The sequence below is a fragment of the Myxine glutinosa genome, chromosome 9 (assembly GCF_964187855.1).
Source record: "Myxine glutinosa chromosome 9, kmMyxGlut1.1, whole genome shotgun sequence".
NCBI lineage: Eukaryota > Metazoa > Chordata > Myxini > Myxiniformes > Myxinidae > Myxine > Myxine glutinosa.
The window spans coordinates 39,762,458-39,781,928 of record NC_136269.1 but is presented as its reverse complement, the minus strand read 5'-3'; the positions used below and the strand labels follow the sequence as shown (position 1 = coordinate 39,781,928).

Below are 19,471 nucleotides of genomic sequence, written 5' to 3'. Positions count from 1 at the left end.
AGATATAGTACGGGCATGCCCTAGTTTATTCCAATTTTAGCAAATATCACATTTTTTGGCGAAGCGAAGCGGGCGTATAATCATATTTCGGGTGACAACACAGAGATGGCCGAGAGTTATACACTGCTATCACTTTTTTTTCATATCTAGGGACATATATCTTGCTAAAAATCACAATGAGCCTTACTCCATCTGTATGGTACCGACCGGTCAATTTGGGGGGTCTGGCTCATAGCCTAATCTCTTCGAGAATCAAGATGAAATGACCTAAAAGGAAATGATGAGTTGGAAAAAATAACCCCTTCACTTTTGCCTAATCTCTATTTCAATGCAGCCTCTCTTATTCCTTCTTTGTTCCTTCTCGATTTCTTCTTTCATGTGCAGTTCCATCCATACCTTCTCAAGGGGCTGGCAAGATGGCCTAGAGGTACACACACTTTCTCTTAGCTGTCTAGCCGAGGTTTGAATCCCGACCCAGATATAAACTGTCATCCCAATGTTTCACAGGCAGGTTGATTCATCAATGTTTGCGCCGTACCTCAAACGGACGTTAAGCCGGGTGTCCTGTCTGCTATAATTAGTTGGTGGATGTTAAACATCCCACTGTGTCCTTCGCCAAGAGAGGCGAGTTATCCAAGCAGCATGACAGATGAAATACAGACATCCTGGTGGAATTACAAATTCCTGCTATATCTGCTGGGAAAGCAATGGCAAACCACCCACGATCACCCTTGGCAAGCAGCCAAGGACCTGCCTTCAAGCAGACCACACAATCAATCAATCTTCTTTCGCTCTTTCTCTTTTTTTCACTCAAAAGTGTTATCTTTTCCAATGCTTCAATCAATGAGGTTCGCATATGACATGAATGGAGTGGGATTCCTCCATTTTCCTCTTTCACTTTCCTTCTTCCACTTCTTTCAAATTTCTGTATTCTGTCGCTACCTGTGTTTCTTATAATCACTCACTCTGTACACCTCAAATTTGGCACTCATCAGTGCGAACCTTGACACATCACACTTAATTTTCCCACTGTTTCTGCGATCTGTTTTACGGTTAAATAAATCATGTCTCATTGTATGCTTATTCTAACACATTGGAAGGAATAAAAAAAGCATTAAGTAATATAATCTCCCTTTTGGGCGCAGGGAACGAGCTTGATTAGAAAACGGATGCGAAATGGGGGCAGGTTCGGAACGCTGTGCTCAATGGAAACAAAATGGCTTCCAATTGCGAGCTGCTCCTAGTATATATATATATAGGGACTCTCGCTCCCCCCAATCTGATCATATAATGCTATTAAATCTTTATTGCCTAAAACCTACCCGTTCAGCATCCCCTCTACCCCTCTTTGCTGGTCCCAATCCCCCTCCCCTCCCCCCCTCCCCTCTCCACCCTCCCCTCCCCCTCTCCCCCTCCCCCCTCCCCTCCCTCCCCCCTCCCCTCCCTCCTCCCCTCCCCCCTTCCCCCTCCCCCCCCCCTGATGGTGATGTCGCATACTGAGGTGTTGAAGAAACCATTTGGCAGAAACCTTTAACATTAGATAAAGCCGTGTCTGTCCCACATTCTCATGTGAATGAATAAGATTAAATAGAGCCATGTCTGTCCCACATTCTCATGTGAATGAATAAGATTAAATAGAGCCATTCTCATGTGAATGAATAAGATTAAATAGAACCTTGTCTGTCCCACATTCTCATGTGAATGAATAAGATTAAATAGAGCCATGTCTGTCCCACATTCTCATGTGAATGAATAAGATTAAATAGAGCCATGTCTGTCCCACATTCTCATGTGAATGAATAAGATTAAATAGAACCATGTCTGTCCCACATTCTCATGTGAATGAATAAGATTAAATAGAGCCATGTCTGTCCCACATTCTCATGTGAATGAATAAGATTAAATAGAGCCATGTCTGTCCCACATTCTCATGTGAATGAATAAGATTAAATAGAGCCATTCTCATGTGAATGAATAAGATTAAATAGAACCTTGTCTGTCCCACATTCTCATGTGAATGAATAAGATTAAATAGAGCCATGTCTGTCCCACATTCTCATGTGAATGAATAAGATTAAATAGAACCATGTCTGTCCCACATTCTCATGTGAATGAATAAGATTAAATAGAGCCATGTCTGTCCCACATTCTCATGTGAATGAATGAGATTAAATAGAGCCATGTCTGTCCCACATTCTCATGTGAATGAATAAGATTAAATAGAGCCGTGTCTGTCCCACATTCTCATGTGAATGAATAAGATTAAATAGAGCCATGTCTGTCCCACATTCTCATGTGAATGAATAAGATTAAATAGAGCCATGTCTGTCCCACATTCTCATGTGAATGAATAAGATTAAATAGAGCCGTGTCTGTCCCACATTCTCATGTGAATGAATAAGATTAAATAGAATCTTGTCTGTCCCACATTCTCATGTGAATGAATAAGATTAAATAGAGCCGTGTCTGTCCCACATTCTCATGTGAATGAATAAGATTAAATAGAGCCGTGTCTGTCCCACATTCTCATGTGAATGAATAAGATTAAATAGAACCATGTCTGTCCCACATTCTCATGTGAATGAATAAGATTAAATAGAACCTTGTCTGTCCCACATTCTCATGTGAATGAATAAGATTAAATAGAACCTTGTCTGTCCCACATTCTCATGTGAATGAATAAGATTAAATAGAACCTTGTCTGTCCCACATTCTCATGTGAATGAATAAGATTAAATAGAACCTTGTCTGTCCCACATTCTCATGTGAATGAATAAGATTAAATAGAGCCGTGTCTGTCCCACATTCTCATGTGAATGAATAAGATTAAATAGAGCCGTGTCTGTCCCACATTCTCATGTGAATGAATAAGATTAAATAGAACCTTGTCTGTCCCACATTCTCATGTGAATGAATAAGATTAAATAGAGCCGTGTCTGTCTCACATTCTCATGTGAATGAATAAGATTAAATAGAGCCGTGTCTGTCCCACATTCTCATGTGAATGAATAAGATTAAATAGAGCCGTGTCTGTCCCACATTCTCATGTGAATGAATAAGATTAAATAGAGCCGTGTCTGCACCACATTCTCATGTGAATGAATAAGATTAAATAGAACCTTGTCTGTCCCACATTCTCATGTGAATGAATAAGATTAAATAGAGCCGTGTCTGTCCCACATTCTCATGTGAATGAATAAGATTAAATAGAACCATGTCTGTCCCACATTCTCATGTGAATGAATAAGATTAAATAGAACCTTGTCTGTCCCACATTCTCATGTGAATGAATAAGATTAAATAGAACCTTGTCTGTCCCACATTCTCATGTGAATGAATAAGATTAAATAGAACCTTGTCTGTCCCACATTCTCATGTGAATGAATAAGATTAAATAGAACCTTGTCTGTCCCACATTCTCATGTGAATGAATAAGATTAAATAGAGCCGTGTCTGTCCCACATTCTCATGTGAATGAATAAGATTAAATAGAGCCGTGTCTGTCCCACATTCTCATGTGAATGAATAAGATTAAATAGAGCCGTGTCTGCACCACATTCTCATGTGAATGAATAAGATTAAATAGAGCCATTCTCATGTGAATGAATAAGATTAAATAGAACCTTGTCTGTCCCACATTCTCATGTGAATGAATAAGATTAAATAGAGCCATGTCTGCACCACATTCTCATGTGAATGAATAAGATTAAATAGAGCCGTGTCTGTCCCACATTCTCATGTGAATGAATAAGATTAAATAGAGCCGTGTCTGTCCCACATTCTCATGTGAATGAATAAGATTAAATAGAGCCGTGTCTGTCCCACATTCTCACGTGAATGAATAAGATTAAATAGAACCTTGTCTGTCCCACATTCTCATGTGAATGAATAAGATTAAATAGAACCTTGTCTGTCCCACATTCTCATGTGAATGAATAAGATTAAATAGAACCTTGTCTGTCCCACATTCTCATGTGAATGAATAAGATTAAATAGAGCCATGTCTGCACCACATTCTCATGTGAATGAATAAGATTAAATAGAACCTTGTCTGTCCCACATTCTCATGTGAATGAATAAGATTAAATAGAACCTTGTCTGTCCCACATTCTCATGTGAATGAATAAGATTAAATAGAACCTTGTCTGTCCCACATTCTCATGTGAATGAATAAGATTAAATAGAACCTTGTCTGTCCCACATTCTCATGTGAATGAATAAGATTAAATAGAGCCGTGTCTGCACCACATTCTCATGTGAATGAACAAGATTAAATAGAGCCTTGTCTGTCCCACATTCTCATGTGAATGAATAAGATTAAATAGAACCTTGTCTGTCCCACATTCTCATGTGAATGAATAAGATTAAATAGAGCCATGTCTGCACCACATTCTCATGTGAATGAATAAGACTAAATAGAGCCATGTCTGCACCACATTCTCATGTGAATGAATAAGATTAAATAGAGCCATGTCTGCACCACATTCTCATGTGAATGAATAAGATTAAATAGAACCTTGTCTGTCCCACATTCTCATGTGAATGAATAAGATTAAATAGAACCTTGTCTGTCCCACATTATCATGTGAATGAATAAGGTTAAATAGAGCCGTGTCTGCACCACATTCTCATGTGAATGAACAAGATTAAATAGAGCCTTGTCTGTCCCACATTCTCATGTTAATGAATAAGATTAAATAGAGCCATGTCTGCACCACATTCTCATGTGAATGAATAAGATTAAATAGAGCCATGTCTGTCCCACATTCTCATGTGAATGAATAAGATTAAATAGAGCCATGTCTGCACCACATTCTCATGTGAATGAATAAGATTAAATAGAGCCATGTCTGTCCCACATTCTCATGTGAATGAATAAGATTAAATAGAGCCGTGTCTGCACCACATTCTCATGTGAATGAATAAGATTAAATAGAGCCATGTCTGTCCCACATTCTCATGTGAATGAATAAGATTAAATAGAGCCATGTCTGTCCCACATTCTCATGTGAATGAATAAGATTAAATAGAACCTTGTCTGTCCCACATTCTCATGTGAATGAATAAGATTAAATAGAACCTTGTCTGTCCCACATTCTCATGTGAATGAATAAGGTTAAATAGAGCCGTGTCTGCACCACATTCTCATGTGAATGAACAAGATTAAATAGAGCCTTGTCTGTCCCACATTCTCATGTGAATGAATAAGATTAAATAGAACCTTGTCTGTCCCACATTCTCATGTGAATGAATAAGATTAAATAGAGCCATGTCTGCACCACATTCTCATGTGAATGAATAAGATTAAATAGAGCCATGTCTGTCCCACATTCTCATGTGAATGAATAAGATTAAATAGAGCCGTGTCTGCACCACATTCTCATGTGAATGAATAAGATTAAATAGAGCCATGTCTGTCCCACATTCTCATGTGAATGAATAAGATTAAATAGAGCCGTGTCTGCACCACATTCTCATGTGAATGAATAAGATTAAATAGAGCCATGTCTGTCCCACATTCTCATGTGAATGAATAAGATTAAATAGAGCCATGTCTGTCCCACATTCTCATGTGAATGAATAAGATTAAATAGAGCCATGTCTGTCCAACATTCTCATGTGAATGAATAAGATTAAATAGACCCTTGTCTGTCCCACATTCTCATGTGAATGAATAAGATTAAATAGAACCTTGTCTGTCCCACATTCTCATGTGAATGAATAAGATTAAATAGAGCCATTCTCATGTGAATGAATAAGATTAAATAGAACCTTGTCTGTCCCACATTCTCATGTGAATGAATAAGATTAAAGAGAGCCATGTCTGTCCCACATTCTCATGTGAATGAATAAGATTAAATAGAGCCATTCTCATGTGAATGAATAAGATTAAATAGAACCTTGTCTGTCCCACATTCTCATGTGAATGAATAAGATTAAATAGAGCCATTCTCATGTGAATGAATAAGATTAAATAGAACCTTGTCTGTCCCACATTCTCATGTGAATGAATAAGATTAAATAGAGCCGTGTCTGCACCACATTCTCATGTGAATGAATAAGATTAAATAGAGCCATTCTCATGTGAATGAATAAGATTAAATAGAGCCGTGTCTGTCCCACATTCTCATGTGAATGAATAAGATTAAATAGAGCCATGTCTGCACCACATTCTCATGTGAATGAATAAGATTAAATAGAGCCATGTCTGTCCCACATTCTCATGTGAATGAATAAGATTAAATAGAGCCATTCTCATGTGAATGAATAAGATTAAATAGAACCTTGTCTGTCCCACATTCTCATGTGAATGAATAAGATTAAATAGAGCCATGTCTGCACCACATTCTCATGTGAATGAATAAGATTAAATAGAACCTTGTCTGTCCCACATTCTCATGTGAATGAATAAGATTAAATAGAGCCGTGTCTGTCCCACATTCTCATGTGAATGAATAAGATTACATTGACCCATGTCTGTGATGGAGAGATATAGATATAGATATATAGATAAATATGTAGACCTAGAGATATATAGAGATATTGAAATAGATATAGAGTATGCAGAGGGAGATATAGAGATATATAGAGATATTGAAATAGATATAGAGTATGCAGAGGGAGATATAGAGATATATAGAGATGTATTGATATATATATACAGTCACGTGAAAAAGTAAGTACACCGCATGTAAAGTTTTGACTTTTTCAACATATTTCAACACACAGCTATTTGATCTTCATTTCAACAATATTGATAGATAAAGGTGATATAATATAACAAACATCATGAAACATTTACATTTTGTAGTCCATTGTATAATTTAAATAAACATAAATGCAAATGTCACATGTGGAAAAAGTAAGTACACTCTTGGCTCGAATAGGTGGTATTGCCCCTTTGGCAGAAACAACCTCAAGTAGGCGTTTCTTATAACTGTCTACCAGTCTCTGACATCGACTGGGAGAAATTTTTGCCCACTCCTCAATGCAGAATTCTTTCAGCTGTGCGATGTTTGAGGGGTTTCTTGCATGCACAGCTCGTTTCAAATCCCCCCACAACATCTCGATGGGATTTAGATCCGGGCTTTGACTTGGTGTCAGGTTCTTGTGGTCAAATGCTGTCTTTGGTTTTCGCCAAATATGTCTTCTGGTACTGTGGCCAAATAGCTCTACCTTTGACTCATCTGTCCAGGGCACATTGTTCCAGAAGTGCTGGTCTTTGCCGAGGTGTTCATTGGCAAACTTTAGTCTTGCCCCGATGTTCTTTCTGGACAGCAAAGGTTTCCTCCTGGCACACCTCCCATGTAGATCAAATTTGTGCAGCCTCTTTCTAATGGTAGACGCGTGCACTTTGACATCAACAGTGGCAACAGCTACCTGTAGGTCCCGTGATGACATTCTGGGGTTCTTCGAGACTTCTTTCAGCATCTTGCGGTCTGCTCTCGGGCTAAACTTCCTGGGGCGGCCTGGCCTGAACAAGTTGGCAGTTGTTTGGAATCTTCTCCACTTGTAGATGATCTTCCAGACAGTCGAATGATTGATTTCAAATTGTTTGGAGATCTTTTTAAATCCCTTCCCAGACTCGTAGGCATCTATAGCCTTCTTTCTGAAGGCCTCAGAGAGCTCTTTTGACCGAGGCATGGTTACGCCGCACACTTCAACAACAAAGAGCAAACCAAACTAAAAGTCTGAGGTTTAAATAAGGCAGGTTCCTCCAAGATCCTCTCTGACGATGTTCTAATCATTTGCACCTGAGCTGGTGCACCTGATTCTAATTTTAGGTATTTGAAGTCGTGATAAATGTCGGGGTGTACTTACTTTTTCCACATGCGAAATTTGCATTTATGCTTATTTAAATAATGCAATGGACTACAAAATGTAAATGTTTCATGATATTTGTTGTATTATATCTCCTTTATCTATCAATATTGTTGAAATGAAGATCAAATAGCTGTATGTTGAAATATGTTGAAAAAGTCAAAACTTTACATGCGGTGTACTTACTTTTTCACGTGACTGTATATATATATATATATATAATATATATATATATATATATATATATATATATATATATATATATATATATATATATATATATATATATATATATATATATCTATATATATATATATATATATATATATATATATATATATATATATATATAATATATATATATTTTATATATATATATATATATATATATATATATATATATATATATATATATATATATATATATATATATATATATATATATATATATATATATATATATATATATATATATATTGTTACAGATTCGTCACTTCCGTTGTTGTGGTTTTCATCCACTGTAAACATTTTTGATTCCATGTACTATTATTGTTTTCAAAAGGTTTATTGTGTATGAACTGTTTTCAAAAGGTGAAAAAGTTAGTGTAAAAAGAAACCGGAAACCGGATCGGGAACCGGACGACGACACGAAGAAGAGGAAGAGGGAAAAGAAGGCGGAGCGAGTGGAGTCGGACTAGAAGCATAGTTGCTTTGCGGTCTGGAGCGAACATTGGTGAGCACGAGTCACGAGTGAACTTTGGGTTTCCCAGGAAAGGGATTCCTGCGACAGAGTTGTTATCGCTGTGACAGATACACCTGCGTGTCAGGTTTTGCGATTGATTCCGAAGAGAATCCTCGTCGTGCCGTTACGTCTCGAATACGGGCCGTCGGCCATTTTGACTCGCGCGCTTTGTGCGTCGAGCAAGGTTTCTTTGCTTCGCTTCAGCCGTTCTCACCGCATTCAGACGTTTATCTGGTGTGTGTGTGTGCAACGCGGATTTTGAAGGTAAATCTGAGGTTCGCCGACTGTGAGCCATGAAACGTCCATACCCGAGGGTGTGATTTCCCAGTCGCCTGGAGGGCACCTTTGGATTTCCCAGTCGCCTTGAGGGCTCCTTGGTGCAGCTTTGGCCGTGTGGCTGTGACCGTCATCTGAACGGGATTCTGGTCTCGATTAGACATCGTTCTGACGATCACTGGAGCAGATCGACTTTGGCTTGAAGCCGGGATCGACTTCGGCTTGAAACCGGAGGCAAACTTTGGTTTGAAGCAGGGAAAGAGACATTGGGAATGTTCTTGGTTCAATCACTTGGAGCACAGTGAGTTATATGTTACGAAACTGATGGTACCATCATAGGATATATTGATTGTACTTTTGATTACTATTATTGTTGTACTGTTATTCTTGTGTGATCTTAATACAATATTTGTTTGTTGGTAACAATTGGTGTGGCTTCACCAGTGATCTTTGACATACAGAATAACACATTTTTCTGCCGCGACTCCTCTCGGGGCTCGGAGGTACACCAGGGGGTTGGGGAGGAGCACGTAACAATATATATATATATTGTTGCGGATATGAGGACTGTATTTTTTTTTGATTGTGTGTATTATTATTAGTGTTTATTCTGCGCCTCCTGCCTCCGGAGCTGTGTAAAGGTCAAAGGGCGTCCCATAATTAGTCCATAAAGCATCCACACCACAGCTAATCATAGAATACCCCTGTTCGATAGCTTATATCTTATTATGTGTTTTAGAGTAAGGCTGTGTCTCCCATTAATTGAAATACTCCATTGCACCAGTGAAAGAGATAGATTCCCTTCATTCCCACTCCCAAAACCTCCATTCCCCCTTTCGTCGATTGGAAACTACCTCCGCTCCAACAATTGCCGCCATTGACCACGAGGCAGGGTTGGGGAAGAAAGGCGGGTCCCCACCTCGTCATGGAGGGGAGGAGTGAGTCAGCCCCACTCAACCAACCACGAACAAGGGGTTGGACTTGGAGAGGGTGTGGAAAGAAACATCGAGGAGGTTCGCGAAGGTTGAGGGGTGGGGCCTATATAACCCACGGCAGGGCGTTCCCCAAGCAGACAAGGGAGATGAGCTTTGACGACAGAGAGACGAGAAGAAGTCCAGGGTTGAACTGCAGCTCGAGCCACCGAAACTGCACTCACTGCAGCTCGAGCCACCGAAACTGCACTTGCTGCAGCTCGAGTCACTGAAACTGCATTTGCTGCAGCTGGAGCCACCGAAACTGCAGCCACAGCAGCGTGAGGCCTGGACGGCAGTTTGGAGCAGGGCCGCGAAGGAGCGGCGGCTGCCCACGAGTCGATCAGCTGCAGAACTAGTTGGACCTCCCTATCCCGCCAGCCATCCACCAGCCACCCACCTGCCATCCCTATCATCATTCCCCATGTAAGTGTGCTCGTAGTCTGTCTTTTGTCTTGTCCCTGGGTAGTAACAATAAGTCTGTATAAGCTAGTATTTTCACTGTGTCACCTGCGTCTCATGTGCTTGTAAATAAACGTGACTGCTGTCTTTTTGCTTATGTGTGTGAATAGTAAATAAATTTAGTAGTATTTCCAAACCTTTCTTTGCCTTCGTTTTCCTCTTTGTATTCGGTTGCTTTAGAGTTTTCCCGATTGAATAGCGGTGGCGCGATCCGGCCAAAGTTTGGGGCAAATCGGGTATTAGTCGGGGAATAACTGTTCGGTCGCGGTAATACCAACCGCTCGGTAAATAACATCTTTAACCGCGTCCGTAACAATATATATATATATATATATATATATATATATATATATATATATATATATATATATATATATATATATATATATATATACACTAGCTTGGCTCGGCTCGCTGCGCTCGCCTCACCACGCGTCGTGACTGAGGAACGGGGTTATTTTAGCTGAGGATAATGACTGTATCTGAGTTGCTGTGTTGTCATGATTTACACCAATCATAATACAAACAATTATTTTGCACAAATGTATTTGTTGTGTTTGTGATATCACATTTTTATATGCAATTTAGGTTGAAGATTTAGGTTGAATGTTTTTTTTTTCAAGAAAGAACCCCTCAGCACATACCTAGGGGAGGGGTAGGTGCAGACTGGAAGTTTGGGACGATTACACCTCACCACCATGTAATTCAAAACACCTCACCACCACGTAATTCAAAACACCTCACCACCAAGTAATTCAAAACACCTCACAGCCAAAAAACACGTAATAAAAACACCTCACCACCACGAAATTAAAAACACCTCACCACCAATTAATTTAAAACACCTCACAGCCATAAAACACTTAATAAAAACACCTCACCACCACGAAATTAAAAACACCTCACAGCCATAAAACACGTAATAAAAACACCTCACCACCACGAAATTAAAAACACCTCACCACCAATTAATTTAAAACACCTCACAGCCATAAAACACTTAATAAAAACACCTCACCACCACGAAATTAAAAACACCTCACAGCCATAAAACACGTAATAAAAACACCTCACGACCACCAAATTGAAAACACCTCACAGCCATAAAACACGTAATAAAAACACCTCACAGCCACGAAATTAAAAACACCTCACCACCACGAAATTAAAAACACCTCACAGCCATAAAACACGTAATAAAAACACCTCACGACCACCAAATTGAAAACACCTCACAGCCATAAAACACGTAATAAAAACACCTCACAGCCACGAAATTAAAAACACCTCACCACCAAGTAATTAAATACACCTCACCACCACGTAATTCAAAACACCTCATCACCAACTAATTCAAAACACCTCAACACCACATAATTAAAAACACCTCACCACCACGTAATTATAAATACCTCACCACCACGTAATTCAAAACACCTCACCACCACGTAATTCAAAACACCTCACCACCATGTGATTTAAAAACACCTCACCACCACATCAATTAAAAACACCTCACCACCACAAAATTCAAAATATCTCACCACCACGTGATTCAAAACCACCACAACGTTATTAAAAACACTTCACAACCACGGAAACAAAAGTTTGAGGGAGTCGTTAAGTGACAACACAGACACTGTCGGAGACGGTGGGAGGGATTTTCGAAGCTCCACACGGTCTCCACGTTTTTCGAAGTTAAGTCTGTTCACAATTGTATTTTGTCGAAACTGTATTTATCTTTCGGTGTGTGAAGTTATTGTGTGCAACTTTGGTTGTTTCTCGGTGTTTATCTTTCATAAATTGATCGTCTGTTTTCCGTGTCGTGTCTTGAGGCCTTGTACAGTGTGCACTGTACAACCTTGAGGCTTTGTTTTTCTCTCAGCGGTCCGTCGTTTGTGATCCAATAACTTTCGGTCTCTGTATTCCCAAGCTTATCACCCATAGCCTACTTCCTTGTGTAAATCTCAACTCAAAAAAAAAAAAACAAACAAAAAAAAAAAAACATTTCCTTCTCTGTTCTCATTCGTTTATTCATTCTTATTCGTTCGTTCGTTCTTCGACCACGTGTTTCTCCCCCATTTCCCCAGATAGTTTTCACTCATTAACCTTCAATGTTTACACTTTCCCCTCAAGTTATGTATTCCGTCATATTTTATAACACCTTTTTCTTCTTCTTCTTTAAAAGGCTGCTTTCGACTTGCTCACCAAATCAATTCATCCCCAAAAAAATATCCATCTCCTATAGTGCCTTTTTTCTACATTCCCTAAACTCTCCTGCACTCCATCCTCCATCCAGCGTCCTTAAACGTATTTTTAACTCGAAGGTCACAAGAAACTCATTTTGCAATAAATGTTCGTTTCCCATAAATCGTACACTTTCAAAAATCCAATCTCACCCCTCCCCTCCAAATCTTCCCCATAACCCCTCCCCTCCAAATCTTCCCCATCACCCCTCCCCTCCAAATCTTCCCCATCACCCATCCCTTTCAAATCTCCCCCCTTGCCCCCTCCCTCCTAAACTACCCCCTCACCCCTCCCCGCCAAGACGCCCCCTCGCCCCTCCCCTCCTAGACTCCTGCCTCACCCCTCCCCTCCAAATCTCCCCCATATCCCATCCCTTTCAAATCCCTCCCCTTGTCCCTTCCCTCCCAAACTCCCCCCTCACCCCTCCCCTTCAAATCTCCCCACCCTCATTGCTTCTCAATTTCCCCCCTCTCACTCCCCCTCCTCAAAGCGTCCTCCCCGCTTCTTCCCCCTTCAAACTCTCACCTCCATCTCCCCCAACCTTCTGCCTCGCTCTTCCCCCTCCTCAAATAACACCTCATTGTGGCTCACCCAATCACCATCAAACCTTTTGTCCGCCCCATCCTTCCCTTTCTCCGAGCTATTCTGAAATCTCTGACACACCTTCAACAGCTCTCCCTATCTCTTCCACCTCTTCCACATCTTACCCTACCCCTCCTCCCCCCTGTTCTGTATCTGATGCTCCCCCTTCCTCTTCATTAACGGTATGGACCTCAAACATCCGGGGCCTTCGTTCAAACTTAACTGATCTCTCCATACAGGTTGCTTCTGTCAAACCAGACGTGATCTGCTTAACAGAAACTTTCCTCCTTTATGATGTCTCTGATTCCATAGTATCTCTCCCGGGCTACTCCCTCCTCCGGTATGATAGACCTGAGCCTCGTCCTGGAGGCGGGGTTGCTATCTTTATCAAAAACTCTCTTCCTCACTCGCCCTGCACTGCACTCTCTCCACCTCACCCCCAGGAATACCTCTGGCTACGGCTTCCCCTTCGCTCCCACCTCTTGTTCATATGTGTGTTGTACCGTCCACCAAACAGTGATGACTCCATCTACATCTCGCTGTCTGATGATATGGACCAACTTCTATCTACTCATCCCAACTCTCTCTTCCTCATATGTGGTGATTTCAATTGTCACCATGCCAGTTGGCTGGGTGTGGGTACCTCTCTCACCAGCCATGGCTCCTCAGCAAAGGACTTCTGTGACTCTCTGGGACTGACACAATCTGTCAATTTCCCGACCCGGATCTCAGTCAACGGAACATCTTCTCTTCTGGACTTGGTTATGACTAACTTCCCTGAAAATGTCTGCTGCTCTTCTTCTGCTCCGATCGGATCATCTGATCATGTCCTTGTTAAAGTGGACATCTCTCTGACCATCCTCAGGGAGCCTGCTCAGCGTCGACGAGTCTGGCATTTCACTCAGGCCAACTGGCACGGTCTTCAAGCAGCCATCAATCATCTGGACTGGTCTCCCATCTCTACCACCTCTGACATCAACTCATCCTGGGAATTCTTCCAAAGTAAATTGCTCTCGCTCATGCACAGATTTATCCCATCTCGTCTTCAGTTGTCATACCCTTCCTCCCGTCCATGGTACACGGAATCTTGTGGTGAGGCTGTTGCCCAGAAACAACTTGCCTTCGTCTCCTGGAAAGCAAATCCAACGGAAGGAAATCTCATTTCCTTTCACAAAGCCCGAAACAAGTGTGTGTCCACCCTCAGGAGAGCCAGGAAACAATATCTCTCCGTTCTCAAGACCGAACTCTCTTATCTGTCTCCCTCTTCCAAATCCTGGTGGCGTCTGGTCAAATCCGTTTCTGGTGTTTGTTCCCCCTCCATCCCCTCCCTTACCTCAAACGACTACACAGCTGACTCCGCACGTGAAAAAGCTGAATGCCTCAACTCTGTGTTTGCCTCTAAATCTTGTGTCCCAAACCCATCCCTCTCTGTACCCACCATACCCAGTCGTACCCTGCTGCTCCTGGACTCCGTGTCCTTTCCTCCTGACAAGGTGGAAAAGTTTCTGTCAACCCTCGACTCTGATTCTGCAACTGGACCCGACGGCATCAGCCCACGGGTCCTAAAATCCTGCTCTGCTGCTCTATCTCACCCTCTCTCTGTTCTCTTCACCCTCTCTTTTGCTCAAGGTCAACTGCCATCTGCTTGGAAATCAGCCAACATCACCGCTTTGCACAAAAAAGGTGCAAAAACAGATCCTAGCAACTACAGACCAATCAGCCTTCTCCCAATTATCAGCAAAGTCATGGAATCCATCATTGCTTCGGATATGAAATCTTTCCTCTTCTCCAATGGCTTGATCTCTGATCATCAATTTGGTTTCAGACCAGGTCACTCTACTCTGGACATGCTGCTTCTGCTGTCTCAACAATGGATGGAGGTCCTCAATGCCAAACAGGAAATTAGAGCTGTCTCCCTCGACATATCACGTGCCTTCGACACGGTCTGGCACCCCGCTCTGCTCACCAAACTCTCCTCCTTTGGTATCCATGGAAATCTCCACGCATGGCTGGCGGACTTCCTCTCTAGTCGTCGTCAACGTGTGGCCCTGAATGGGTTTCTCTCATCTCCTCTTCCTGTTCAGGCTGGAGTTCCCCAAGGCAGTGTTCTGGGCCCCGTGCTTTTTCTGGTCTTCATCAATGATCTCTCTGACTCTCTCGAAAATCCTCTCTATCTCTTTGCTGATGACTCCACTCTCTGCCGCTCCATTCCTCTTCCCTCAGATCGGCAGTCTGCTGCCTCCTCACTCTCTGAAGACCTGGACAAAATCACAGACTGGTCAAACAAGTGGAACATGTCTTTCAATCCTGACAAATCTCACACTCTTACTATGTCTCTCCGAAAAGATCGACTGGACAACCCTCCCATCTACTTTCTCAACAATCCTCTCCAAGAAGTTCTGTCGCTCAAGATTTTGGGTCTCACTATCTGCCATGATCTTTCTTGGGAAAACCACATTTCCAAGCTGGCCTCCAAAGCCAGTCGCCGACTGGGCATCCTCCGTCGTGCGAAGTCCTTCCTCGGCACACCTGAGCTCCTCACCACATACAAGGCTTTCATCCGCAGCTCAATGGAATACTGTTCTCCCCTATGGGCCGGTGCTCCTGCCTCACACCTAGCTCGGCTTCACGCTGTTGAAACCAAAGCTTTCAGAATTATTGGAATCTCCCGCGATGAAGCTATCTCTGAGGGCCTTTCACTCACTCACCGCAGGCAGGTAGGTGGTCTTTCTGTCTTCTACCGACTCCTCTCCGGCCTTGCACCCCCAGCTCTCTCTGTGCTCTGTCCCCCAAATATTCCTACAGGTCGCACAAGATCTGCCAGCAACCCTCTGATGGTTAAACTGCCGAAATCTCGGCTCTCTGCTCACCTTCACTCTTTCATTCCTCTTTTCTCCCGCCTCTGGAACAAACTCCCTCACTCCCTTCAATCCCACTCCTCCCTCCAGGTCTTTAAAACAGCTGTTCACCACCATCTCTTATCTTCCCCCATCCAAAACCTTGATCTTTTCTACCCCCGCTAATTCACCCCAGATCCACCTTGTTTGAAATTCCAACTTCTTTCCTGGAAGTCCTGGCAGTGTCCATATGTTTTATACCTCTCCCACCGCCCCCTTCCCATGCCCTCCCCCCCCAAAGCCCTCGCCCTCTCTCAGATCTCTCGATGTCTCCATGTCTCTCGGTCCCTGCTCTCAAATGTTGTGTTTGTCCTTCCCCCTCTCTCCCCATCTTGTCTACCGCTCCCGATGTTATATGTTTTATGTGTCGGTTTGTCTTTCTGTGTGATTAATGTTCGCTCTTTCACGAGCCTCGATCTTGTATACAAAAAAAAAAAAAAAAAAAAAAAAAAAAACTGCCCAGATGTGTCGATATATAGATAAATGACTGTACCCGAGTTGCCGTTTTGTCATGGTTTAAACCAATCATAATTCAAACAATTATTTTGCACAAATGTATTTGTAATGTACGTGATATCGCATTTTATAAACAATTGAAGTTGAAAAAAAAAATTCCCGAAAAAATTCCAAAACAAAAAAAAATATTGGAAATTTTTTCAAAAAAAAATACCCTTAGGACATACCGACGGGAGAGATATGTGCATACCAGAAGTTTGGTACGATTTCACAAAAGTTTGAGAAAGTAGTTCAGTGACAACACAACACAACACAGGACAACACAACACAACACAGACACTGCACAGATATATATATATATATATATATATATATATATATACACAGTATATTGACAGAGAGAGATCGACTGAGACTTAAATCTTATGTGTGAATGATAAATTAATAAATACTACTGAGTAATATACCCCTTCTCATCAGCAGGTCATGTCTAATGTTGATGGACAGGATTCCTTCCAAGACCAAGCGGCACGACGGCGACTGTGTGTGCGCCTGCTCAGCCCATGTTTGGGTGCCAAGGTGCCATGCTGCGATCCATGCGCAAGCTGCTACTGTCGCTTCTTCAATGCGGTCTGCTACTGTCGCAGATTGCGCAAGTGTTTGGCCCCTCCGCGTTCCTAGAGGTTGTGCTTCACTCGATTTGCATGCATTGGTGTGATGGTAACAACGACGCAGATGTATCTCATCACCCAGTGTAATCCTTGGCTTTAGCTTTACATAGCACGATGTGAAAAATAATCTCAGGTAGATATGCAACTATTAATGCACTTTATTATTTTATAATATCGAATTAGCAGTGATGTAAAATCGAGTCCAGGAATGAAACGATATCGTTGCTGGCTGGACAGGTAACCTAGATGCACTCACACCCAAGGTCTCATGAATTGGACGATTGCCTCCTTTTCATGCAACACTCAACCCGGATTGTAAACCAGGCTGATCCTAATATTGTATTTCCATGTTAATTTCGTCAACCCACCTCGGCTGGCAGTTTTGAATCTTTTCAGAATCTGACCGAAAGCAGATCAGAGCAAGATGGGTGGACGAACGTCAGAACACTGACCAATCATGTGATGGTTTGATATAAACTTTTTCTTCTTTTGTGGTCTATCTGTGCTTAATTGTCTCATGTCACTTCTTTTTTAATGATAATAAAAAAACCAAGGCCCAACCAATTTAGGATTTTCAAAAGCAAAACAATTGTGTCCATCCTTTTGGTTTTGGCACAAAGCCTAATTGGGGGAAAAAACATCCATGGAAAGATACGATTCAATGGAAAGCCTGGTGTTGGCTTAACAGTCAAGGTGGCTGGCCTAAAGGGGAACCCAAATACTCAGACCACCTTGAGGATCATATATCCCTTGATACCCTACAAAATCGATATGATGTATTTTCTGATTTGCGATTTATAAAGTGGGGAATTTTGCGATTAAAATCCGGTATTTTCTTCTTCTTCTTCACGATTAGCAGTGACCGAATACCAGGAATCCCACCGCCATATCCGTACTGTCTACGGATTACATCGCGGTACAATTGAACTCAAACAGCAAACAACTTTCGAATTTCTACAAATATTCCGGGTCAATGCGTCCTTGGTGGTTGTCGTCTTCTTGTGTGTGGCCAATATGGGGTGCGCCAAAGTTTAATGTCCCGGTTCTGCAACCAGGTGGATGCCTCAGGGTGAGTCGACAGTGCGACGTGATGTGCTCCATCGTGTGGACTCCTCCACAGTCACAGAATGCATCCGGCCTCATCCTCCATTGGCGGAAGTTGCTACCGCAACGGCCCTGTGGAGTGCGGAGCCTGTTGAGGGCTGTCCATTGCCTATGTGGGAGGGTGAAATTGGCTGGAGCAGTGATGGGATCATGTACGATATGTTTATTTGGAGCTGTGGCAGCGTACCAGCTATCCCTCCACAAGTTAGCTTCGCTTTGATAGGCAATGGTAAGGAGCCTGGAATGGTTCCAAGGTTTTCGAGACTTGAGGCGACAATGCGGATGGTCAACGAGAAGGCACAATGAAGTGAAGTATCGGAATGGCAGCACTTCCCTTCGGATGGCTGGTGGAGAAATATTGCAGTGAATAGGACGCCATTCAGTCTTTGTTGACATGAGGGCTGCAGACACTTTTCTCATTGTGGCATTTAACTTAACGTCAATGACCTTCGTATGTACACTCACCGACCAGACTGGCGCACAATACTTTGCAGTCGAGTATATGAGGACAAGAGTTGCTCTGCATAAGGTGTTAGCGCAGGCTCCCCACGACGTTCTGGGCAGTTTCTCGACGAGGTTTACCCATGCCCTGACCTTCTCCTTGCTTATTTGTATGTCAGGGTCCTGTTAAATATGACGCCGAGGTAATTGGGATAACGGTATTTTTTGACTTTCATACAACATAATGTCACATCTTCCTCTGCATTTCCTGCACGATTATCAAGATGGCGGGTGCAAACGGCTGTTTTGTTGGGTGCGGACAGAGCTTCCATTTGTGTAAGTAATCCTCCAGTATGCCCAGATCTCGGGCGAGTTTGTCCCTGACAAATTTTAGGTTGAGGCCCTGCGCTACAAATGCAATCAGCAAAGGCGAGTTTGAAGGAGCTCATCGTTGGCAGGTCACTAACATAGAGGTTAAAGAGGGCAGGAGCTAGAACGGATCCTTGAGGGCGGGAGGGCGGGAGCTAGAACGGATCGAACTTTTGTTTTGCCGAAAACACTCCCAGGCACTCACTGATGAACCTCTGAAAGTTTGACGAAGATCCGTTCAGCCATCTCTGAGAAAAATGTTGCCACACATACCGATCAATGGCTCTCTTTTATAGTAGAAGATTATTTTATGTGACTAGGGGGACTGCTGGTCCATTGTACCAGGATACCAATTAATAGACGTGTGTAACACACACACACACACACACACACACACACACACACACACACACACACACACACACACACACA

At 42.2% G+C, this 19,471-nt stretch overlaps 1 protein-coding gene across 1 annotated transcript in view; it reads left to right on the top strand.

The window, feature by feature from the left end:
• Nucleotides 1–19,153, top strand: part of LOC144893548 (agouti-related protein-like) — a 42,056-nt gene extending 22,903 nt beyond the window's left edge. Inside the window, exon 4 of the mRNA XM_078784038.1 lies at nucleotides 16,938–19,153. Within this exon, the coding sequence (XP_078640164.1) occupies nucleotides 16,938–17,135 (198 nt within the window). The 3' untranslated portion in view covers nucleotides 17,136–19,153. The remainder of the gene's footprint in view (nucleotides 1–16,937) is intronic.
• Nucleotides 19,154–19,471: the final 318 nt, after the last annotated feature.